This window comes from Leuciscus leuciscus, assembly GCF_965113295.1.
Source record: "Leuciscus leuciscus genome assembly, chromosome: 13".
Taxonomy (NCBI): domain Eukaryota; kingdom Metazoa; phylum Chordata; class Actinopteri; order Cypriniformes; family Leuciscidae; genus Leuciscus; species Leuciscus leuciscus.
Window position 1 is genome coordinate 27,007,994 of NC_138737.1, and position 26,165 is coordinate 27,034,158.

General features: G+C 36.8%; 1 protein-coding gene across 4 annotated transcripts in view; it reads right to left on the minus strand.

The window, feature by feature from the left end:
* Nucleotides 1-26,165, minus strand: part of pcsk5b (proprotein convertase subtilisin/kexin type 5b) — a 69,350-nt gene that overhangs the window by 37,493 nt on the left and 5,692 nt on the right. For all 4 annotated transcript variants that reach the window (XM_082187718.1, XM_082187717.1, XM_082187720.1 and 1 more), the window contains exons 4-13: nt 24,338-24,481; nt 23,592-23,668; nt 15,165-15,253; nt 12,254-12,426; nt 11,087-11,299; nt 8,607-8,707; nt 6,081-6,184; nt 5,722-5,839; nt 5,441-5,629; nt 4,426-4,562 (exon numbers count right to left, since the gene is read on the minus strand). In XM_082187718.1, coding sequence (XP_082043844.1) covers nt 4,426-4,562; nt 5,441-5,629; nt 5,722-5,839; nt 6,081-6,184; nt 8,607-8,707; nt 11,087-11,299; nt 12,254-12,426; nt 15,165-15,253; nt 23,592-23,668; nt 24,338-24,481 — 1,345 coding nt within the window. The remainder of the gene's footprint in view (nt 1-4,425; nt 4,563-5,440; nt 5,630-5,721; nt 5,840-6,080; nt 6,185-8,606; nt 8,708-11,086; nt 11,300-12,253; nt 12,427-15,164; nt 15,254-23,591; nt 23,669-24,337; nt 24,482-26,165) is intronic.

Consider the following 26,165-nt stretch of genomic DNA (forward strand, 5'->3'; position numbering starts at 1 on the left):
ACCATATAATTTACTCACCCTCAAGCCATCCTAGGTGTATATGACATTCTTCTTTCAGACGAATACAATCAGAGTTATATTAATAAATGTCCATCGCTTTGCTTCAGAAGGCCTTTATTAACCCACCGGAGCCATTTGGAGTTCGTTTATGATGGATGGATGCACTTTTTTGAGCTTCAATCTGTTGGTTGCAATCCACTGCCATTATCAAGCTTGGAAGAGCCAGGACAATTTTGATATAACTCCGATTGTATTCGTCTGAAAGAAGAAAGTCATATACACCTCGGATGGCTTGAGGGTGATTAAATTATATAGTAATTTTCATTTTAAAGTGAACTAATCCTTTAACTTAATTAATTAACTTTTATGTCTCAGGTCTCACTACTAAAATTTGCATACACACGCACGCACACACACACACACATTATATTGGCAAAAGTTTTGGGACGTCTGCCTTTACATGCACATTAACTTTAATGACATCCCATTCTTAATCCGTAGGGTTTAATATGGAGTTGGCCCACCCTATGCAGCTATAACAGCTTCAACACTTCTGCAAAGGCTTTCCTCAAGGTTTAGGAGTGCGTTTATGGGAATTTTTTACCATTCTTCTAGAAGCGCATTTGTGAGGTCAGGCACTGATGTTGGACGAGAAGGCCTGGCTCACAGTCTCCGCTCTACTTTATCCCAAAGGTGTTTTATCGGGTTGAGGTCAGGACTTTGTGCAGACCAGTCAAGTTTCTCCACACCAAACTCGCTCATCCATGTCTTTATGGACCTTGCTTTGTGCACTAGTGCGCAGTCATGTTGAAACAGGAAGGGGCCATCCCCCAAATTGTCCAAAATGTCTTGGTATGCTGAAGCATTAAGAGTTCCTTTCACTGGAACTAAGGAGCCAAGCCCAACCCCTGAAAAACAACCCTACACCATAATCCCCCCTCCACCAAACTTTACACTTGGCACAATGCAGTCAGGCAACTACCGTTCTCCTGGCAACCACCAAACCCAGACTCGTCCATCGGATTGCCAGACAGAGAAGCGTGATTCGTCACTCCAGAGAACATGTCTAGAGTCCAGTGGCAGCGCGCTTTACACCTGCTTTACAGCGTGATGTAAGGCTTGGATGCAGCTGCTCAGCCATGGAAACCCATTCCATGAAGCTCTCTACGCACTGTTTTTGAGATAATCTGAATGCCACAAGATGATTGGCCTACAACTTCGTGGCTGAGTTGCTGTTGTTCCCAATTGTTTCCACTTTGTTATAATACCACTAACAGTTGACCGTGGAATATTTAGTAGTGACTAGTGAGTACATTTTTTACTTCTTGCACAGGTGGCAACCTATCACGTTCCCACGTTAGATTTGCTCTGCAAGCAGTCTGGCAAAGAGCCCATTCAAGCCGATTTCTAATCCGTCCAAATCGAGGCACCAATCAGAAACGTTGAGGCGGGCTTTACACGATGACGATCGCTCTGATTGGTTTTAGGTCTATCCAATTGCGCCCAGAGGCATTTGAGCGACGTCCGTTGGTGAAGCGCACCAACTTTTAGATGCATTATTATATTCAAATTGCAAACACATGAGGACAGTCTCCATGAAAGACCCACTGGCAGATGAACGTGCTACTACATTTCTCTCCAAAACGGTAGGAAATTAAATTAGATTTAATAGAGGATTTTAACTGTGACAAGATGATTGACAGGGCAGTTTAAGTGACAGGATGCACGCGACAAATCCGTCCGATAAAGATGACGAAGTAGTATGTCCCAAAGCTTGCCTACTTTTTTGCTACACATTCAAAAGTAAATACCTTTTCTTCACAAAAAGAGTACATACTTTTATGACGTAGTGTAACTTAGGCGAATTGGGACGCAGCATATGGCTTTACACGATGACGATCGCTCTGATTGGTTTTAGGTCTATCCAATTGCGCCCAGAGGCATTTGAGCGACGTCCGTTTCCGTCACGCCCCTTTGGAAATGAGTTATTAATGAAGCTTTTCCAGACCATAACTCAGTTACTATTGAGAATGGTCTGGTTTTAACCAGGCTACATGGAAGTGATTGGAACACCTGAATTCAATGATTTGGAGGGGTGTCCCAATACTTTTGGCAATATAGTGTGTAATAATATATATGCACACACACAGTATATCATTTAGCATACGCTTTTATCCCAAACATTTTTTTTTTAAATAAATAAATAAAATAGAATAGAATAGTAAGGTTAGTATTAATGGTTAGTCTAATGGATCAAAGTGCATCTTTAGCCGTTTCTTGAAAATAGCTAAAGACTCAGCAGCTCGGGTTGAGTTAGGCAGGTCATTCCATCAGCTTGGAACAGTCAAGGTAAAGGTCCGTGAAAGAGATTTTGTGCCTCTTTGAGATGGCACCACAAGGCGCCGTTCACTTGCAGAACGCAAGCTTCTGGAGGGCACATAAGTCAACAACAATCATATATATATTAGGGCTGTCAATATTAACGCGTTAAGTGGTCAATCACCGCTAAACTTCCCATTGCTGCATGTCCAGATAATATGCAAACTACGTTTCTCGGCTGAATAAAGCAAAGCAGCGTCTCGCAAGTAAAGTTTTGATGGATGCAAATTATAATGAAGGTATAGACGATTGCAATGACTAGCACAAGTGTGTAAGCACACGTGAGTCTGTTATACTGATGTGCAAACAAACCATATGTGCGCTTTCGACACACTGATTGCACTGTATTTATGCACCGACACATTTCAGTACAGTCACGTTGTTTTCCACACACATTCAAGGTAATGTTTTTATCTGTCACGTGTATGTTGCTGTGTTTAGTAATTCTGAATGGATAAATGTGCATAAATGTATTAATTATATAGACTCCTTATATCATTTGACTATTAGGTGTCCTTTTGGAGTCTTCAAGTGTCCTTTTTTTAAAAGACACCTACATTTACCTTGAAAAAAGTTTGCGGAAAATTAGGGCTTCACAATATATTGAAATTATCAAATATCGCAATGGCTTACGATAACTGAATGATTGTAATACTTCAAAAGTTTACGAAGTGGCTTTTACGAAGTTTTATGTCGACGCAGACAGCAGAGAATAGCCTGGACATGACTGTTACATACATGTGACATGCTTAATGTTATTAGGCGCAATAAGCAACGTACTCGCGCACAGAGGAAGCTGCCTCTCGAATAGTGCGTAATCCTGATTTAATTTCTCTTCCGCAGCTTTTATTGCCAAATACACACAAAATTATGTCAAAATGCCAATCTTGGTGAGTGAGTGGAGTAAATAGAAAGCGCACATGTAACAATATATTGGATCCGTGCAGTTCTTAAGTGACAGCAGCCTAATAAACCTGCTTCCTTCTGTATGCGTAATGTCAATCAAACAACAATAGACAAAGAGAAAATTGCTCACTGCTACTGACGGAATAACTTTTGTAGCTTTAATAAGAATCAGTGTATATTTAATTCATACAATAAAGACTAAGCAGTGTTTATTTTTACATTTGATTATTCAATTTCTACTGTTAAAGAAACCTAACGTTAAAATGACACTTGTAAAACACTAATGTTCACAAAAAGAATGTGAAACATTCATGTTGGTTATATAGTTTTTAGTTTTTAAATATCATTTAAATATAATTTACATTTATTTCAGACAGGACCACTTTGGATTTGGCGAGAGGCTTAGGCTCTAAGGTGCTCGAGCTAACATCCTAGACAGCTTAAGTTGAGATATATCCTTGAGACACAAATCCCCAAGCCTTTTAATAACCAAATGTTTCTTAGCATATGTTTACAGAAGGAGATACAATGATTACGTACATAGAGTTTCTATACAGAATCCACTGCTCTATTATGAAGATGCTAGGAGGTGAAGGGGTGGAGGTGGGTGTAAATGTCTGTGTGACAGACTGCGGAGCATTCGTTGAATGAGCTTAAATACTATAGTTGATTAGAGTAGGTGGAGTAACAAATCAGCTGAGCGTCAGCTGATATTGTTTAGCGATCAGTGGTCTGCCTGAACTACGCTTGAATTCCATTCGATCACTCAAGCTGTATTTTACACAAAGCATTATCGTATTGCATATCGAATTATTTAACGTGTTAACGCATATCGCATTTTTCTTCAATATCATGCAACACTACAGAAACTACAGTTTTGTGAGAATCACCCTTCAATCTGATAGTTTACTTTGCTGGATATAGCAAATGATAACAACAAAAAAAACATGTTAAACAAGATAAATCAAGTATGTCTAATTTCACAATAAAAGTATGCGATTAATCACACAAAAAGGTGTGATTAATCGTGATAATAAATTTGTACTCTATTGTATCCTCACCGTGTAAGACCAAATGGTGTTTTCAAAGGTGAAAGAAAGGCTCAAGTAACGGGTAGTGTGATTTGTATCGAGAAACTACCTGGTGCCTTCTGGCTCCTGAGTTGGGAAGGAGAGTCATAGATCTCTAGTACCCAGTCTCCAGCAGCTTTCTCGCCCCAGCAGTGAGTTGTCATGAATTCCCAGTTCTTAAAGCCCTCCATTGAGTGATCAAACAGCCTGCAATAACAACAAATAGATGCTACATCACAGCACAAAATGCACTCTGCCATGACACTTCAAGCTTAACGTCGACTAGTCGCTGATCATGGCCTGTAGCACTTTTACGTTTCCAACAGTTAAAATGACAAGTTAATACATACTTCGAGAGCTCTTTACAAGATATATTTGATTATACCATCTGATTGCTCAAAATGTATCAGGTAAATGCACGTATTAAACAGCTTATTGTACACGCAAGTTAATCGGCGCTCTAAACTAATGCGCTGCTGCATTGTTATGCACACACATACAGACAGTAGCTCGCATGTCACGTGCAGATCGCGCACACAGAAACATTCAGTAGCGCAGAACTGTATTGTCAACACTTCTGTGATTTATCAATTAAAAAAGCTTAGAAACTGAAAAGTTCTAGCATATATTTCTTAGTAACTAAAACCCACTGCTTCACTATTACTAGAGACGCAGCCAGGTAGAATTTATTCATTCCGCAACCGCTCTCTCATATAAATTCATACATATGTAATCTTTACTTTGCAACTTTATCTAATATCGCATTTAGAACAAGCCGAAATCTGAGAGAATTATAATAACCCCAAGACAAATAAGAATAAAAATAAAAATAAGCTGTTATTTAGGAGCATATTCCATAACTGTGCATAAGTCAACCCGCGTTCGAGTTGCAGCTTGAGGTTCAGGATTATATATGTTTATTAATGATGTCATCAGCGACTAGTCGACTCGACTTTAAATCACATAAATATCGACGTTCAACCCCTTTTGGAAACTTGGATCACTTCCACTGAAATTCACAATGTGCAGTCATTCTTGATCAATGTACCTATGTACTCAATATTTGAGCATAGTCTGTACTGTACCTGTTGGCAAGCAGCTGTGACTTTGTCCCTGATGGTGAGGTTAGGTTGATTGACAGGTCTCCTCGCCGCGGATGAGTAATTGTTATACGTACAACCACATGCTCCAGATAAATAACATGATGGTTTGCATTATCCGTGCAGCCTGTTGCCTTGTACACGGAACGAACGACATGCTCTGGACGGATGGTTCTACAAGAAGGAAATTGTTTTATTTGAGCATTTATGATTACTTGTATAACATTATCAATGTGTGCCTCATGTTAAAGAGCTGTTGAATATACCTGATTTGTTTGTCAGCATTTTCCACACAGATGTGCTGTGGGGGAACCTGTTTCCAGCGTTCTGCTTCTTTCACCATGGCCTCCGCATCCATTAGCCCAAAGCCATACAGGTGACTGACTGTAAGAATATGTACAACTTAACTGTTCAACAAAAAAATAACAATATGTACACAGATTTAGAGTTGTTATGAAAACCAAAATTACCACCAATCATGATGCAGATTGCTGTTTTAAAGGGGAAAATGTATTGTTCAGCACAGTCTGGAAAACCTACAAGACTGATCGTACTCAGAAGTGTCACTACCCATCTAGTGGTTAAAACAAGACAGGCCCGCTTAAAGAAATGAAAAGCCTGTTACCATTATAACCAGCTGCATTGGTTTTCCAATCAGGAGCGCTGAGATGGCCAGCACGAGACGTCTTCACTATAATATGTTGCACATCTCGCCACGTAAGGTAAGGACTGCAACAGAGAGTCAAAAATCAGACATGATGGACAGTTACATCTAAGTGATTAAAAGCATTACTAAATAATATCTCCAAACTAGATTTTAAGGTGGTTTCACACATGGATTCATTGCTTGGTCGGAACCAGAGTTCGATTGCTCTCCCCTCCCCTTCCCCCGCTGGTCTCTGTTCACATTATATTATTTGGGTCAGAGCCGCGGTGCGCTTGCGTCATCAAGCTGCAGCCGAGTAGCAATGTTGCTAAGTAATGGCTACTTCTGTCTATCAGCTACAAAAGTACTGAAAATGTTCCAAAGAAAGCGGGCTGTCCGCTGAAACCAGTTTCTTCGGAGATCAGACATACACACACACACACGAACAAGTGAACTTTCATCAATAGCGGTTCACTTCCACTATTTAAGGTGATTGCTTTCATATCAGAAGCAAACTGTACCCAAGTTCACATGAACCATTCCCCAGAACACTTTTTTTTATAGCGGATTCGGGTACGGCTCACCGGAGCGCACCTGAGTCGGAAAACAGAGTTCAAATTATCCAAAAAGAACCAAACTCAAACTCACTAGATGTCAAGCGAACCGGGGAGAACACCAAAAGTGATAGTGTGAAAGCACCCTTAAATCTACAAAGTTCAAAACATTCTATTATAATCCAAAGAATTGCACTTGCACTGGCCACAATTTTCAGCTGTAGTTAGAAAGTTCAGTGGCTGGCTGTCTGGTTGAAGCATTCGCTCCCATAATTTACCATACACAGTGAGATCAAACATCAAACCAAAGAGAGATGAATGCCATGTGTCCCTGAATATCCCCCCAAATTATTAAAACATTCTAACTCCATTGTGCTAGGAATATACAGTCACATGGCAGCCATATGTCGAGGTTTTCCTCAATTTCCTGTGTGAAATTAGACACAGTTGAAACTTATGGAAACTTACGCTACACGGCATTCAGAATCACACCATTTTAAAGTGGCCAGGAAGCTCCTTGCTCTTTTGAAATTAGGGATTGATGTTCTACGGAAACATACTCTATCATTGACAATACAAAGCTCTCTCACCAGTCCACCAGAACCTTTACGAAAATTAAGCAGCAAAAACTGGTGATATAGCCATGTGTCATAGTACTGATGTCACAGCCATGAACACTAACGATTAACCGTAATTAATTTGCAAAACAATGAAACGCCAAAGTTCAAGTTTTCATTTAGCTGAAAACTGAAATAAAAATAAAGTTTGAGGAAATAACTGTATAACTGAACTTTTTATTGTAATGGCTGACATGTTTACCTTTTGTGCACAAAAGAGACACTTGTTGCGTTTAAGTAATGTTAAAGAGTTGAAAAGTTGAGAGCCTCCACAAATCTCAGAATTATGAGTGGGAAACTCTGGATTTCTGAGTTTGGGGCAAGTCAATCAGAAAACATGGTGGACGCAAAGGATGCAACGTCTGTAGTTGACGGTAAATTTGTTGAAATGCATGAAATTATTTGATTGAACTTTACTTTAAGGTGCCCTTGTTGCAGTGTAATTATACAATTAAGTACGGAGTAATATTAATTAACATGTACTTACTATAGGGTTAGGGTTAGGAGTAGGTTTTGGTTTAAGTTTAGTTGCTTGCAATTATGTAGAATTTGCTGTTATGACTGTACATGTAAGGTGTAACATACATGTACATGTCAGTATATATAATTGTAAATACTTTTTTTTTTTTTTTTACATCATAATTACAATTTCCCAACTCGTAAATATGAACTTCTCAGGACGACTTAAATGGACCAACTAACATATTCAAAACAGGTCAGAAGCGCTAATTAACCATCCCTGTCTCGGTCAATGATATCGGCCATTCAAAACCATTTCACCCCAAACCAAAAATTAATGTATGCTTTTCTGGCAAACTTTCTTGGCATTAACCTTATCGGAAAATTCTATGCATCACTTATTGAGCTCATATTCATATGACCACCCATGTTGATATATAAGCTGTTCAACAGCTTCCTCTCATATTACATTTAAAGTGGTTGGTGATAACATAGATATTTTACATAAAATGACATACAAATATCTGTAGATACTTAGTACAGTAGCAAAAACATAAAACAGTGTTAAATTCAGAAGGTCAGTGAAAGGGTGAAACTGGATAACAGGATAAGGGTAACTGGAGTGTATAGTATGACCCCTTTGTGACTACATTTACATTTAATCATTTAGCAGACGCTTTTATCCAAATCGACTTACAAACAAGGAGAGCAATAGAAGCAATTAGATTAAAGACCCATCTCTTTAACCTAGCATACAGTGGTTAAGATCCTAATTCTACTGACGTGGCCTGGAGAGAATATCAGACCCTTTCAAACAACAGCTGTTAGAGAAATGAGAGCATACAACAGGTTTTGGTGAGGAGTTAGTGGCTTACTTTGCTTCCAGAGCAAGAGCAATGATCCCTGCTGCCATCGGAGCTGATGCTGATGTTCCAGTGTGACTGTCTGTGCAGCGCTGCCTCAGATCTGTCGTGATCTAACAGGAGAGACAAAAAACATCATAATTATTCTTGTGTATTGTGTTACCATGGGCCCTATTTTAACGATCTGAAACGCAAGTATCAAGCGCGAAACGCAAGTAACTTTGTGGGCAAGGTCTTGGGCGCTGTTGCTATTATACCGGCGGGATAAATTACTCTTGCGCCCGACGCATATCTAAAATGGGTTGGTCTGAAGTAGCTTCATTATTCATAGGTGTGGTTTGGGCGTAACGTGAAATAAACCAATCAGAGCGTCATCTCACATTCCCTTTAAGAGCAGACGCGCTTATTCTATAGCGGATTCCTATTATAACGGCGGATTTGCCAATCGCGCGCCAGCAGCGGTTCACAGCCGAGGAGACCGACGTTCTCGTCAGGGCCGTAAAACACAGAGAAGTGACATTGGGGATGGAGAAACACACCCAAATCAACTTCGGTTAAACAGGCGTATGATAATTTGGGTAAATGTGTAAGCTAGATGTATGCTTTTATAATAAACTATCTATCTATCTATCTATCTATCTATCTATCTATCTATCTATCTATCTATCTATCTATCTATGATTTGCAAAAATGAAAACTGCTGCTTCTGTGTAGATGAGAGAATCAAAGTGTATGCGCGTTGTGCACACGCTACATTGATTATGGCCAAGCATGCACCCTTACGCGCCACTGACTTTAAACTAGATTTTTTCGGTTAGTGGCGGAATTGTTTTCTAAAGGTGCAAAATAGCATGAGGGAACGTTTGCGCCGGAACACGCCTCCTCTTTGCGCTGAACCGCCCCCGGGAGCGCAAGTGTATTTCTTAGTTAACCGACGTGCGTCTGTGGAGGGAAAAGTCCGCTGTGCGCGGGTGCAAAATAGGAATGATACATGCGTCGGTGTACAAAGTCAATTGCGCTGGGTGCAAGATAGGGCCCCATGTGTTTAAGCTGTGAATAAAAGTTAACATGTACACTTTATGACGTGAAGTAACAATACTTGACTGCTCCTGTTACAATAAGCAACACGGTAAACACTTCAAGTATGCAATAGACAGCTTTGCTGATAACAACAAGTGTGTTCTAGTTTTGTTGCATTGTTTTTTGCATTGTTATTTGGGTTTAGTTACCTTTAGTGAGCCAGAAAATTTTTATATCACTTGCATTTCCAACAAATCCGCTCCTTCAATGACACACAATGCACTCAAAAACCTCAAAAATGAAATCCTGCCAAAGTTTAATTTTTATTAGTTAAATGCACTTCAACATATTGCAGCACTTACTGACAATGAAATGTGCTATAAATGTGCCATTGTGCTACACTTAGCAGTAAATTACCATCACTTTTAGACATTTGTGATTCAGCAGAATGGACTGGATCCACTCAGATCCTCTGTCGGCATCAATTTGAAGTTTGTGAGATTCATGTAATAAAATCTTTTAAATGTATTCAAGAGTTGTGTTTGAGGCTATTTGGATCAACTAAACAAGACTCTAATTTCAGCTGTGGGACATCTGTGTGATGGATTTCAGATTTGATTCTGCTCTAAACAGGTACAGGTAAAAAAATAAAAATAATAGTGTGGCTGGATGTTTTACAAGTCAACCTTCCTGTCTAATTAGCCAGTAACTGGGGAGTTTTTATCTAGTATAAATTTTGTTTAAGATCAGAAGACTTAAGAAGATTTACGATACGAATTAGACTAGGGTGTGTTTAAAGGGCCCTCTGTGAAAATGTGAAAAGTGACTGATTACACATAAGCATATTATAGTAAATGGATGAAGATGAGAAAACTGAGATTCTGTGAATTAAAACGACCTGAAACCTGCAGAAGACAACAAAGAGAAGTGCTAATGTCTGTAACACTGGGCCTCAGAAAGTAAAAACGTATTGGGAAAGGAGTTTGAAAGTCAATGTGGAATTTCACACGTAACTCTGAGACAAGCTGAGAGACAAGGAAGAACTGTCGGTCTGTAACTCTCAGAGGAGTGTGTATAAGTGTGAGTGGGCTGTGTAAACCACAGCAGTTAACACCAGGACAGTCTCATGACACAGTGACCAACAAAGCGGATCAAACACATGCCCAAAGAAATACATGAATGCATTAGACGTCAGAATTATTGGCATCCTTGCTAAATAAAAACAAAGAAGCCTGTGAAAATAAATATGCATTTTTATTTTTATTTTTATTTTATTAAGAATCATTGAGCAGTCTCGCCTAAAACAAATAATTTTGTCTTCACAACATAATTCTCCCTGGTTAGGATGCGGTTAAATTCTAGAAACATGGTGACTTTAAAGCTAATCCAGCAACAGGCCTGTTTTATAAAAAGAAGGTCTACTCAGTGCATAAGATCTAGTTGCAGTTTTATGCATTATTTAGATAACTTACGATTTTACGGTCGTAATTCTCTCCACTGCTGTAGGTGGTGGTGAGGGTTGAGGAACACTCTTCCAGATACCAGGGCTTGCGGCCGCTCTCAGCCGTGCTGCTGATGGAGATCGTGTAGATGCTGTTGGTGTAGCCGTCACATGAACAGTGATCTCGACTCCGACCACCATTTCCTGATGCCCAAACAAAGATCGAGCCCCGTCCCTTTCTGCCCTGTGAGCAAAAACCATAAGTGAATATGTTGTGTTAAATGTGAAATAGGCGCTATTAAAAAAAAAAAAAGATTATTTACAGTACACTTATTACAGAAACATGCTTCAGGAACAACCTGGGCTTTATGCTTAAGAGAACAATGGTGATCATGGCTGTGGAGATCAAATGTTACAAAAAAAGTATATATATTAAACTTTTTTGTATTATTTATATACTATTATAGCATTTCTTATTATTTCAAATAAGCTTTTATTATTAATTTTCAGCTTTCATGCTTTTATTTTAATATTACTAAGTTTTAGTAATTGTGTGATGTGCTTTTGTCATTTTTTTATTTTAATTAGCATGATTTTAAATTAATTCTAAATTAATTTGTTTTTTTAATCAAGTTTTTAATCAAATATTTATATGTTATTTAACCTTTATTTAAATTAAAATTATATTTAATACTTTTAATTTTAGTTAACAACAACAATATTGGTTATACCACCAAAAAAAATTATTTGGAATGTTCATTGAATTCAGATAATGGGATCAGGACGATATAATCTTCAGGCATTAATATCCCCCAGCCCAGTCTGAGACCAGTATTATTGACACCAGTATTGTCTATGAGTCTCGCACACCTGAAACACGCCTAAACCACTCCAAACACACCTTTGGCACAGGATACATGCCAATTACTGACTGTGACTCATGGCTCGGGGAAGATAAACTAAAATCACGTCCTAAAGTTCACTGCCGTAGCAGGTGGTAGGGTGTGACAAGGAAAGAAAAACACCCTAGGTGGGCCAGACTGCTGAAGAGACGTGACTGATGACCTGAAAACTACACTTCCTGATTTATGAACTCCACACCATATGGAAAAAGACACTTTTACTTGCAGGAAAAACATAACACACTTTTCATATGAACTTTACATGAACTTTATGTGTATTCCGTGATTGTTTTTACCAGTCTGATGCCGTTTTCAAAGGCCTGTCTGGCGAGGGAAGCGGGCCCATCCACGGTTTTGCCATCATCATCTGGACCCCAGCTGGCACTGTAAATATCTATGTGTTGAGGGTGTAGACTCAGTGATTTGGCCTCTACCATGTCGGTCACATCCCCGTCCAACATGCGGACACCTGCAGGACAAGCCGAAAGTTAACCTTATACAAAACACTGAAGATCTTTAATACTTTTTCTCAGCAATGATGCAGTAAATTGCTCAAAATTTACAGTTCTTGTGAACTTTCCATTTATTAAAGAAGCATGAAAAAATGGATCATAAAAATGTGAATTAGCACTGATAATAAGAAGATAATAACTGTTTTTCCTGTAGATCGGATCAAATAGTGAGCACATTGTGTATAAAATTCATTTAAAAAAATCTTACAAACCCCAAACTTTTTAACAGTAGTGAGTTTATAAAAGCTGTAATATTTTTAAATGGACATGTCTTTGTGTCCAAAAAATATTGATGAAAAATATGTTAAAGTTGTCCAATTAAATGTGCATGACAAAATTAATTTAGTTGACTTCAACAACCCAAATATTATTAATATTCTATTGATACTCCATTGCAATTAAATATATCAAAATGTGTTGATATATAAACGTAATTTAACATACATTTATGTAATACATGTATGTTAAATATATCATTGGTCATTGTGTACGGTCAACGAACCTCAAAACTCAGGAATCGGATCAGCAAGAAAACAAATAAATATTATGGGGAAGCAAATATAACTTTTCTTTCCATTTATTACTTAAGGCACACTTTAAGAACATCGATACCACAGCAAAAACTACTAGCCTAACTAATAAAATTCAAACATTATTAAAGGCAAGTGAAAAGTCAGTAAAAAAAAAAAAAAAAAAAAAAAAAAAAAAACCATAAATACACAAATTACAAGCATAGATAAATACAATATAAAAAAAAGTAAGAAACAAAGTAAGGTCTAACTCTGCTGCTGGATATCCTACTATTCTTATTTTCTTTGACATTAGTGCTGCATTTGACACTGTGGATCATTCTTCATCACCTTGAAACAGTTTTTGGTAGTTTTGGCACTGTTTTAAACTGGTTTAGATCTTATTTGAACGGATGTAGACAGTTTGTTGTTTTAGTGGAACACAGGTTTGATTTTGGACTAGTTTCTACTGGCATGCCTCAGGGCTCAATTTTAGGACCCTTCCTTTTTAGTGTTTATTTATTCCCGCTTGGCCTTGACTTTTATGAACTCTAGGTATTAAGTATCACTTTTATGCAATGACACACAGATCTATATTCATTGTAAACATGAACAAAGGGAGTCTCATTGCTCCCTAAATGTATTTCTGAGATAAAAATGATCGATGGCTAATCATTTTAGTGGTAAATTTAGGTTAATAAGTTTTAATGGTGATAAAAATTAGGTCATGTTTATTGGTTCTTCTCATCAGCTCCACTAGGCTGGCCAAACACCTCTTATCATTGATGGTTCTGTACTTGACTTTCAGGAAACATTTATGAAACTAGGAGAGATCTTTGATCCTTTGTTGATATTTGACCCTCATGTACAAAATGTTGTAAAGATACATTCTTTTTGTCTTCGAGGTATTGCAAAATTGAGTCCCATGCTATCCTTTTCATTTGCAGAAAAGTTCATTCATATATTTGTTTTTACTCACATTGATTATTGTAATACGCTTCTTATTAGAGTTTTAAGAATACTCTAAATTAGCTACAGTGTGTTCAAAATTCTGCAGCTAGAATTTTAACCAGGACCAACACAAGAGATCATATTCCTCCTATTTTGAAATCATACCACACCATATATTCCTAATCAAAGTCTTCTCTCTTCTTAGCATGGTCTTTTGGTTGTCGATCAAACACAGTTATGTTCCATGGGTGACAGATCTTTTCTAGAGCTGCTCCAAGGCTGTGGAACCAACTTCCAGTTGAAACTCAGGAAGCACAGTCTCTTAAGATTTTTAAAACATATTTGAAAGCTTATTGTTGATTGTGGTAACATTGTTGCTTTCTTGTTGTTTTAATACACCAATATACTATTGTTGATTTTCCTTGTATATTTACCTTATAAAGCGATTTGAGAAGCTCCCTTAAAGGCGCTATAGAAAATAAAGTTATTATTAATTACAGACAGCAGCAGGTGCCCAAGGCCTAGGCCGGTGTCATTTTAAGACCTAATGCAAGATCCAAATAATACACATCTGATTTCTTACTCAATCAGTGTGTAATGGGATTTTGGCAATATTGTAATTAAACTTTACCTCGATCAAACTAATGCGATTAAGCTCCTAATCGTAGAACCATATTCGCGTTAAACTATAAGATGTATGCCGATTTTAAATAAACAGGCATGTAAACACCTTAATCACATTATTAATGAAAAACACATTAACGACTGCGTTTATTAGAATACTTGGGCATTTTGACCATTTTTTGTGTACGTGTCCGTTCAAGCGCAAGGAGATGTGAAAGAGGAATCAATTTGAAACGTGCCTCTCTGTGTGTTCGGCTGTGAGCACCGAATTGAGTTCACTTTCCCGTCTTCTTGCGCTAGAATGGTTTAAAATCACTTGAATCTGTAAACTGGCAAGACAAAACATGACAAACTTTCACTCTATGATAGTTAAACTTTGCAATTAATCCGCGAATCACATGCGTGCTGAACCGTGGGGCCTGGTCCGTACGGATCACAGATCAACTACGATCCGTTCAACCCCTAACTATTCACATACTGTGTAATTTCATAATTCTAGTGACTTAACTATTCCGTGGTACAGCATGCAAACGCTTTTGTATGAGAACGAACAAAAGGCAGAATTCCCAGGTACAGTAGTGGGTCTAAAATCAGACATCAGCTCCACTCACCCCCAATCTTGGCGTTGTAAGCAATGCCCACCGTGCAGTGGGAGTTGTTGGCGGACGCTGCTACTTCGCCAGCGCACCTCGTGCCATGCCTAAACAGAACACATAAGATGTTAGTGTTAGTGACACACTCAATACACACATTCACTAACTGCAAAAAAACAAAAACTGGAGACCCTTACGCAAGCACAGGCCCTATGGCTGACCTATTACACACACTCGCTACAGAAGGAACGCAAAAGTGGACAGGAAACCGAAGAGAGAGACTGAAACAGCTGGGCTGAAACTAAACATGTGTTTCCACAGCCAGAAAAGCTAAAACACAGTGGCTAAATATTTGAGATATTGAAGGAAAACATTTGAGCGGTTCCTCTGCTTCAGACGCAACGTGGATACATTCCTGGCCCAAACTAAACCCACATAAACCTAACACAAATCATCAGCAAAAAAATGCACTAAAACATCCACTAAAGACAAAGACAGACAGATGGAGAGAGAGAGCGAGAGAGACAGAGAGAGATTCGGCTATGGAACCTCCAGCAGTGAACAGCTGCATAGAAAAACTCACGCTACCATGGTAACCACAGTCTCCAATCTAAGCAATTTAAAAAAAGAAAACAAAAAGAAAAAGAAACAAAGATTGTAAAGATCCACAGCAGCACCAGATTCTGGGATGAGACCAGGGTTCGGTCACCATCGCAACCATAAACATTTACAAGGTCAATAGGTCAAAAGGCCAGAGGAACTCCCAGGTGGCCTGTGTGCTCGATCCCAACGCCAATCCAATGACTCCCGACTAAAACTATTCCAATGATTGTCCAATTCTGATGTAGGTCATATGTGACATTTAATAGGAAATAATATCCCCAATAAAACAATATAAATAAACTCCCCAAAGAATGACCACTTCTCTTCAAGTCTACACTATTGTTCAAAGTTTTGGGGTCGGTAAGATTTCTAATGTTTTTTTTTTTAAAAGTCGTCTCTTATGCTCATTAAGGCTGCAGAAATTTGATCAAAAATACAATACAACAGTAATATTGTGAAATATTTTTTACAATTTAAAGTAACTGTTTTCTATTTTAAAATATTTTAAAATGTAATTTACTCATGTGATGCCAAAGCTGATTTTTTAGCATAATTACTCCAGTCTTCAGTCTCACATGATCCTTCAAAAATCATCCTGATGCTGATTTGCTGCTCAAGAAACATTTCTGACTATCATCAATATTGAAAACAGTTCATATTTTTTGTGGACACCATGATTCATTTCTTTTTCGGGATTCTTTTATGATTAGAAAGATCAAAAGAACAGCATTTATTTGAAACAAAAATCTTTTGTAACATTATAAATGTCTCTACTGTCACCTTTGATCAATTTAATGCTTCCTTGCTGAATAAAATAAACAATTTATTTATTGTTTATATATAAAAACATATCCCTAACTTTTGAACAGTAGTGTATAAAGACATTAAAAAACACAATGATGTCAAAATTGGAGTTTTATGGATTTTAGACCATCTATATACTAGCATACTACTAGACACTAACAAAATTAGCCTACAGTATATAACATACAAATTACAAAACAAATGTAATTCGCAGGGATGAGCAATGTATGTTGAATAAAATGTTCTCTAGACTGAAACTTCCTCTCCCCCCTAAATTATAAATACCAACTGCCGGTGACTTGCAATAGGAAGTAGCAAATCATGGTTTATGACTGTAATGTAAACTAAAGGCTATTGGCAAAAAAACAAAACAAAAAAAAACACTTCAATAAATTTCACCCCAACTTTGTTTCCATCCATAGAGTTAGTTACACATACATAATGTATATCCTTGCATTACTTTAAAAGCCTCAATACTCATGGGAGTCAGTTCTCTAGTTATAAATGTCAACAGTTTAACTAACTTTAACTACCTTGCTTAACAAGATTATTCAAACTAGCTATGTTTTAGAGAATTTAATTTACAGAATTAATAAATCTCTCTCAAACAGTTTTTGAACAAGCAGCGTTGTAGCCACTACCAAACCTGTGACTCTTTTATTATTATTTGTAATTAAACATTTTAAATTTAAAGGGATTTATTAGAGCGCGCAGACAAAGCGCCTTTTTATGTTTGCTAGAGATTGTTAATAAATAATTGGAGCGAATCATTCATTCATATGTCTTTTTTTGACACATTAAAGAATTTATTCTATAAATGTTTCTATTGCTACTAGGGCTGCACGATAATGGTTAAAATGATAATTAATCACGATTATTTTCATTTGAGAAACTACAGAGAAAGAGAAGAGACAGTTAACGGTTTTGCACGAGTATTTGCGCAAAATCCGCGCAAATTTGGTTTACACGAATTTCCCCAGCAAGTCAGTAAACATAATAACATGCCAAATTGGCCAGTGATTTGACAGCGATACCCGCCAAAGTTCATTTTTAGCCGCATTTGGCAGGTTGGCGGGTGTTAATTTCAAACCATCAGACTTCATTTAACCAACTACAACTTCCTCAGACAGCAAGTCAATACAAATGGCATGATTTAACGTTAGATGAGCGCTTTGTGATGCGTCTTCACATTAGATCTTCTAAGCGACACATTTTGTTTGAAAATGAGACAAAGTACAGATCCAGATCGCTCAGTAAATTCGTACTGCAAAGAAAAATAGTCTAATGTTACTTGTTGATACACACTGAAAACGGTCATTGGCTGTCGTTTTCAACTGATTCACATCATGAAAACTGGTAAAAACTTAAACTTCAGAAAATAGAACAGCGAAACTCATTTAGAAACAGATTTAGTCACACAAACGGCACTAGTGGCTTGTGAAGAAACAGACTGGCTGTGTAACAATTTCATGCAAACAGAATATCGCTGTGGAGGCATAAAATGTAAGAGAGATCGAAGCTCTGTTTGGGTAATTTGGAAGATTTAAGCTATTCAGATCTGGCAACCACAAACATCAGTGCTAGTGGGGACTTGTTTACAATGCAAGATAATGCAAATGTCTAATAAAAAAGCGTTTTCAGGATAAAAAACGAGCAGGCAAATATCGCGACGATTTTTTAAAGTTAATCAAGAGAGGCAGATATCGTTATCGCGATTAAAATACGATTAATCGTGCAGCCCTAATTGCTACATGCTTATCTTCTTATTAAAAACTGCATCCACCTCAATCAAACATAAAAAAATGTAATGCACATTATTCAATATCCCAAAAATGACCAAAAAAATAATTTTTTTAATGCCATGCCAGCATCTTTGGCTGTTTTCATGCTGAAAACCAGAAGTTTTTCCTTAAAAATAAATTTAAATTTAAATATTACAATCCAATCAAATATGTACATATGGGAGGCTTCTTTCCTGATAGTAAATATGCAATATGTAGATGGAACAAGGCCATTGTTGCTCTGCCAAGACAATAGTTGACCTGAAAAATAAAGCTGCCAAAAAGAGACACCATTTATGCCAACTATTGGATCTCTTTTTGATAAATTTCAGTTGCATATCACCCTGTCATATCTGGCTATATATAACATATTAAACAGCCTATAAACCGCTCTCACACATTTTGTTTTGTTTTTTTTACCATTTTGCGAGGCTAAAAATTTACATATGTGGCTCCAACAACCAAATGCATTTACACTTGTCCAGTTTGTTTGGAATGAATCTCAAACCACCTCCAAAAGCATTTCGGAGCGTATTTAGACCTGGTCTTTTCACAATAAGATAGCTATTGATCAGAGAAAATGCATAAAGTGACAAGGTGTAAAACAAGCCCTTTATTAGATTAGAGAACACGGTCTTAAAGTAACAGTAGCCTCACATACCTGCTGCCGCTTGTGCCATTAATGTTAGCCAAACACCAAAAGACCAGGAGAAAATCACTCGCTGCTCTCGACAGAATAACTTGAGTCGCTTTAATAAGAATCAAAATATATTTAATTCATGCAGTGAGTGTCTATATATTGTTTTATTACATTTGTTTATTACCTTTCTTACTTGAATGCTACAACTGTATCGGAAAAAAAGTATCTTATCTCTAATATGTTCTTATCTTTAACATAAAAGATAAAATAATTAAATAAAAAGGAGTGAAACGCCGAATTGTCAAAACCCTGCTACGTGACACTAAGTCACATCTGCTAGCAGAATACATGTCAATGAGAAAACCAGAAGCACACACCACACCTGAACAGAGCATTCCAGCATTTTCAGAACCGCACAAGACACTGAAACGTTTCCTACAAAACCAAAAATGAACAAAAAACTAGCATATAGAAAATACACAATCACACACAGCCACACACACACACAAGGGAAGTGCTGCACATTTGACATACAGCTTAAAGGTCAGACTGGGTCAATAAACTGCAGTTCCACTGAAAGTCTAGTGCAAAGCCAATTTTCATCTGTGAGATGAACTTGCACTATTTACAATACACCCTCAGTTTGGAGCTCAAAAATCCAGCGTCAGTCAGAACGACCTCCAGCGGTGAAGCTCACGGCCAAAACCCACCGCAGGGAAATAAAGACTCACATTACACAAACTATCAGCGGAGGAACCAACACAAAACATTCCAGCACATAAAAGATCAACAGCTTGTGTAGGATAGACGCCAAACAACAGGGGAACTGAATAAACCAAAAATACAATATGAGCAGTATATATATTTTTTTTGTATGAAGGGAGAGGGGGGCATAAAGGAAAAATATTTTTGAAAAGGGTCACAACCATTATTCAGCAACATAAAAGAGACCCACATTTTATTTCTTCTTTCAGCAAGGAAGCTTTCAAAGGCTCTAACTTAATGAATAATAATATTTATTATAATTATTGTTGTTGTTATTATTATTACCTTATTTATTAAATGATTAATAATCATATTTATTCAATAAGAAATTGTTTTAAAAATATATATTTTTAATTATCTTATATTAAATTATTATTAAATAAGAAATAAGAGAATAAAACACATTTTATACATTAAAATATATTTTTTAAAAGCTTTTATTAGATATAAACCCTATTACCTCTTATTCTAATTATTGTTAATTACTACTACTACTAATATTATTGTTATTTATTATTCCAATGTTTATGAAATAAATAAGGGGAAAAATTTTTTTTTTTTTTTTTTTTTTAATGGTCTGGGCAGTGTAAATGTGCCTTATGAGTTATGACCTACAGCAGTACACAGATGTTAACCAATCATAAAAGAGTTCAGTTGCATATGTAACTCTTTAAAGCAACAGTAGCAAAAACAGCCTTTTTAATTCATGCTAAGAGGTTATATAAAACTGAATGTTGATTATTGCAAATAATCTCGCCTAACTATGAACAGACGTTAAGGAAAAGATGTCGTGCTACGAAAGCAGAATATGCCTCATTCAAAGGAGTTAACTGCCAAATAGTTATGTTGTCTATACTTCCTGTCTGGGTGAGAACTTTTGAACTTTCTGTGCAGGAATCCTCACAGAGACAGAAGAAGCTGCTACAGGAGGTGGATGGTATTCTATACATCGTGTCTATACATGCAGACCTAAACCTCCCTTCTCTGGTCTCCAACACACACTTCCTCCTGACAACAGTGACGGCTTCAAACACTCCTCTCTTCCTCGGGCCACGGAAATACTTCTAATGGGGCTTCTAAAAGTGTAAACTAAGAGGAGGAATAGTTGTGCTAAACGCTCATGCATACGTGCACTCACATGCAGAGACCTCCAGATGGGGGATTGAGGAGGAGCAATGTCTTGATATAGTCAAGAGTCACTACTCTATTGTACATAGGAATAAGTATTACATTTCAGCGCATAACTCGTCCCACACTGTTTGAGTTACGGACAATAATTCTACCTCAGGTGTGATATCGCTTAAGACTATAATAAAGGGGGGGAAATCCTATAGACATAGACTGGAGGAGGGACATAGAGAATTGAGGGTGGACTTAGGGATAAATATTTTACCATTTACATAAAAACCTGTTTTTGTATTAGAGAAATAACAATGTGATTTTTGCATTACTGTAACGTGAATTGGTGGGTGGGATATGTGACGTTTGTTAATGAAAATGGTCCAACAAATGGTCCTTTATTTACATAAAATGAATATTATCGTTAGCTAAAAATATAAAAAACTGAACTCAAAAGCTGAAATATTAGATGAAAAACTAATATTGACAAATAGCAGATATCATTTTAAGTTGAAGCTCTACAATTATTAATTGGAATAAAAAAAACTAAACTTAAATTGAACAAACTAAAAGTGAAAGAATTTTATTTTTTAAACCTAAATCATAAAATAAAAAAACGAATTAAAATGACAAAAGCACAAAACAAAATGACTAAAATTGTATCTAACCTTAAAATAAAAAAATTATAAAAAAAAAAAAAATCTTAAAATTTAATTTAAAATTATGAATTCAAATATTCATAAAACAGGGTTCCCACATCTTGGTTAACTTCAAATTCAAGGACTTTTCCAGGACTTAATGTGGGTACACATTTCAAGTGAGTGAGAGCAAGGTTACATCGTGTTATCTTGTAAGATATATTGTTACAGTTTTCATGTGTCAAACAACTATGAAAAAAAGCTTCTTTTTTTTTGCATTTATTTTTGCCCATATGACAGAGATCTGATATTCTCTTTGTCGTATTTCTGTTTTGCATAAAACTGTAGAATATTCGGTACATCCTATTCCCGCACGTTAACTTTATGGCAATGTACAACACAAAGTACCTCCCGCGGGAAACACTTAACATAATGCGTAAATGCGCATAACTAACGTAAATCAAGCAAGCTAGTATGTATAGGTCACGAAATGTTGGCGAAATAATATAGAATTTTTTCCAGAAAACTAAAATAAAACAAAACAAATACTAAAACAAAATAAATTAAAGCACTTCCAAGGACCTGTATCCATGTATGTCTATTTTCAAAAACTTCAGAACTTCTTTTCAAAAAGATTCACAAACTTTCAAGGATTTCAAGGACCCATTGGGAACCCTGTATAATATAGCTACAAATAAATAATACTTAAATAACACTGCACAAAATGAATTATAGAAATTATGATGATGCTTTTTTGTCTTTTTACACAAAAAAGAAAAGGCAGCTCATTCTATGGAAAAGAGCTTTGTGAACATTCTTCAAATTTTCTTCTTTGTGCTCCCAGAAAGAAGGAACAGCATACAATTAGGAATGAAATAAATGATTGTCATTTATTGAGTAAATGATTGTCATTTGTGGTTGAACTACCTAGGGGTGCGTTTAGTCAACTTATGGTCGCAAGTTCCGTCATTATCAACATAGTTCAAAGAGTTGGTGTTTCCCGAAACTATAGTTCCAATGAATATTCCCCAAAGAGTATCGCAATGTTGTGTGGTTGGAACGACAGCTTGACCTGTGGTTAGAAGCATAGTTTCTTGTTTTTATGACATGTGAACTTAATCCTTATCTGGCGCGAAATAAGCAAGATGACATTTTATATCTGGAAGAAAATTATATCTGGAAGAAAATGGAAGAAAATGTATATCTTCCATTTCTAATGTAAAAAATTGTATTTGCATCTTATTGGCCTGGTTCCATAGACAGGGCTTACTAGGTTAAGCCAGGCCTTAGTTCAATTAGGACATTTAAGTAGCTTTTATAAACTCAAACAGATCAACATAAAGAAGTAAGTTATAAAAGAAGTTATTACTCCAGTAATTTGCGACAATACGGTTATGGGAAAGTCATGACTAGCTAGTTGATTTCTTTAATAATGTACCGTACTATGGTATAAGAAGCGAGTTTCGTCGTTATTCGGGAAGCACCACCCAGAACGGTATTCTATCATCAGTTGCAGACTCTGGAGCTCCAAGCAGAAACAGCAACACCACAGAGGACTAGAGCCCAGGCCAAGCTTTCTGTCTGAACGGTCCAAAAAAGCTGTAGAGCCATCTGGCACAGGCTCACACACACTGGTAGAGTGAGTGGCAGCCACAAAAACACATGGGGGTCTCCACCCACTCACCAAACACACCCATATATACATGCAACAAACCAAATATCAACATTCACCAAACACCTCAAAATACACACTGATCTTGAGCCAACATTTCCACTCACGCACATAATCTCTCAAAGAATGCTAATTACAAAAATCACTTTTCACCAAATACACTTACTTGCACACACAAGCCAAGCGCCATATTTACTCATACACCTATGAAACCCTTAAACACACAAAAAGCAAACTCCAAAAACCCACATTCACCAAACAAACTTGCCAAACACTCTTACTAGCGCACAGATCAGAAGCCAAATACCCACATTCGCACACACCACAGAGAGGGACTGTACAAACAAAGCCTTTCCAGGGATTTAATGACCTGAAATGCACAAAGTATTGAGCGTGTGCATGTGTAATGAACTTCACTCTTACTTGTTCTCATTACTGGCATCATATCGGGGCATGGGATCCATGTCATTACCGTTCACGTCATAACTGGCCTCGTTATCCTACAAACAGATCAAAAGCAACAAAAAGACACATGAGAACATATTCAAATGTGGATTTGTCCGTCCATTACGTTCATGCACCAGTTAGGACACACAAAACATGCTAAAAAAAAAAAAAAAAAAACATAATTTTTGGACTTTTACATGAGAGTGTCCTTTATAGAGTAAAGAGGACATGTACTTCTAGGACAGAGCTTATATAAACACAAAAACAACAGTCATAATACAGACAGACTCAATTGTTTTTCTCAATGGGGAAAAATCCAATAGTTCAGATGAGCCAAGAGAAACATTAATTAAAACAATTAATGTGATTTTCTTTTAATATGGATCAATAAAAATGTCTCAATGAAATTAAAATGGATTGTTTACGTCAAAACCGTAACCAAGGCGTTCACACAGAACATATTTTCAAAATTGACTTAAAAATGCTATTCACAATCCCTACAAGCAAAACTATTTTTATTTCCAAGATTATATTCTAACTGGCTGAGTTAAACACATATGTAATGTGGTCATGGGACAACCATTTAGAATGTTTTAATATGCACTATTTTCACTTCAACTGTTACTATTAGGAAAAAATAGCAACCACTATTCAGTATGCAGATTATGCAATATGTAAGAATTCCATTCAGAACAGCCGTGCATACACAGAGATACACTTACATAGTTCTGTATGAGATCTGGGTGGTTCCTCTCAATGCCGTCATCCAGAATGGTAACCACCACATCCTTCCCAGTGTAGCCTCTCTTCCATGCGCCCACGATATTCATGTCAGACTGACAGTTATGGATGTTATCATTACAGTGCTGCATAGACACAGATAAATGAGGTTGTGACATTTTTAATTAGGTGAGGTGAGGAGTTGCATAGTGTATGCTTACACTAATGTTTAAAGTTTGGGGTCAGTAAGATTTTTTTTTTAAAGAAATTAATACTTTTATTAAGCAAGGATGCATCAAAGGTAACAGTAAAGACATTTGTAATGTAACAAAATATTTCCGTTTCAAATAAATGCAGTTCTTTTGAAAGCATCCTGACAAAAAATGCATCACGGTTTCCACAAAAAAATAAAAATAATTAAGCAGCACAACTGTTTACAATATTGATAATAATAAGAAAATGTTTGTTGAGCACTAAATCAGCATATTAGAATGGTTTCTGAAGGATCATGTGACAGTAATGATTATGTTGTAATGATGCTGAAAATTCAGCTTTGCAATCACAGGAATAAATTACATTTTAAAATATACTCAGATTTTTGGTCTAATAAATGCAGCCTTGGGTAAGCATAAGAGAATTTATAATAAAGATTAAAAACCTCAAACTTTTTGAACTCGAGTATAGAAAGTGTTTTTGGAGGATTGCCTTAATTTAGTGCTAGCGTTTGCGATAGCGTTTTCAATATTATTATAGATTTTTTTTTAAAAGCACAGGGTGGATTCAAACCCATGTGTCTGAAGCATGCATGCTAAATACAATGTCACAGCCGGAATAAAATCCTGGCTATTTTTGGAAAATCAAGCATGTGGTTACCAAGCATGTGGTAAAAAGCAAACATTATTTTTAAAACGTATCTTTGTAAATTACTGCATCTTTTCCTTGCGTATCTCAGACACTGTAATTACATGCGTCACATGGAACCAAATGTGCCTTTCATTGGGCCTAGAGTTGGAATTAGACCCCATACTGGAAAGTCAAATTTATTTGCTCCCAAAGTACAACTTGCGGGTCAACAAGAGAAACCCGAGCCAAATGGATGCATTCAGGTCAAAGTATTAATGTTATCTGAGCCATATTAACCATTGACAGAGCTGTAACAAACCCATTAGAGAACAAACGCTTAGTTCACTCTCGCCGTTTCGGTCTAAGCTATAAATACGATCGTAGACAGAAAGTGATGACAACAGATGCAATGTGTGTTACGCATCAAGGTTTCGGTAGCAGCCAAAGTGCAACCTTTGGTACATTCTGGTAAATCTAAATGGCTGTTTATCATGCAAAAAACAAGGATTTCTTCACTTTCCTTATGTGCAAACCACTGACTCTCGTGAGGAACATGACAGCTATTAAAGGGTTAGTTCCCCCAAAAATCCTGTCATTAATTACTCACCCTCATGTTGTTCCAAACCAGTAAGACTTTCGTTCATCTTCGGAACCCAAATAAAGATCTTTTTGATGAAATCTGAGAGCTTTCTGTCCCTCCATGGACCGCTATGCAACTACCTTTTGGTCGCTTCAAAAAGTTCATAAAGAGATTGTAAAACTAATCCATATGAATTGAGCGGTTTAGTTCAAAATTTCTGAAGAGACTGTCACTTTATATGATGAACAGATTGAAATTAGGCTTTTAAATCACAATTAAACATTGATCAGCGAACATAAACAGAAGAGAACAAATCTCTTGCGGAAGCATAAATATGTTGCGTAACACGAGAATGAACCGCATTGGTTCTTGAGGAAGCTCAAACATGCTGCGTAACACGAGAATGA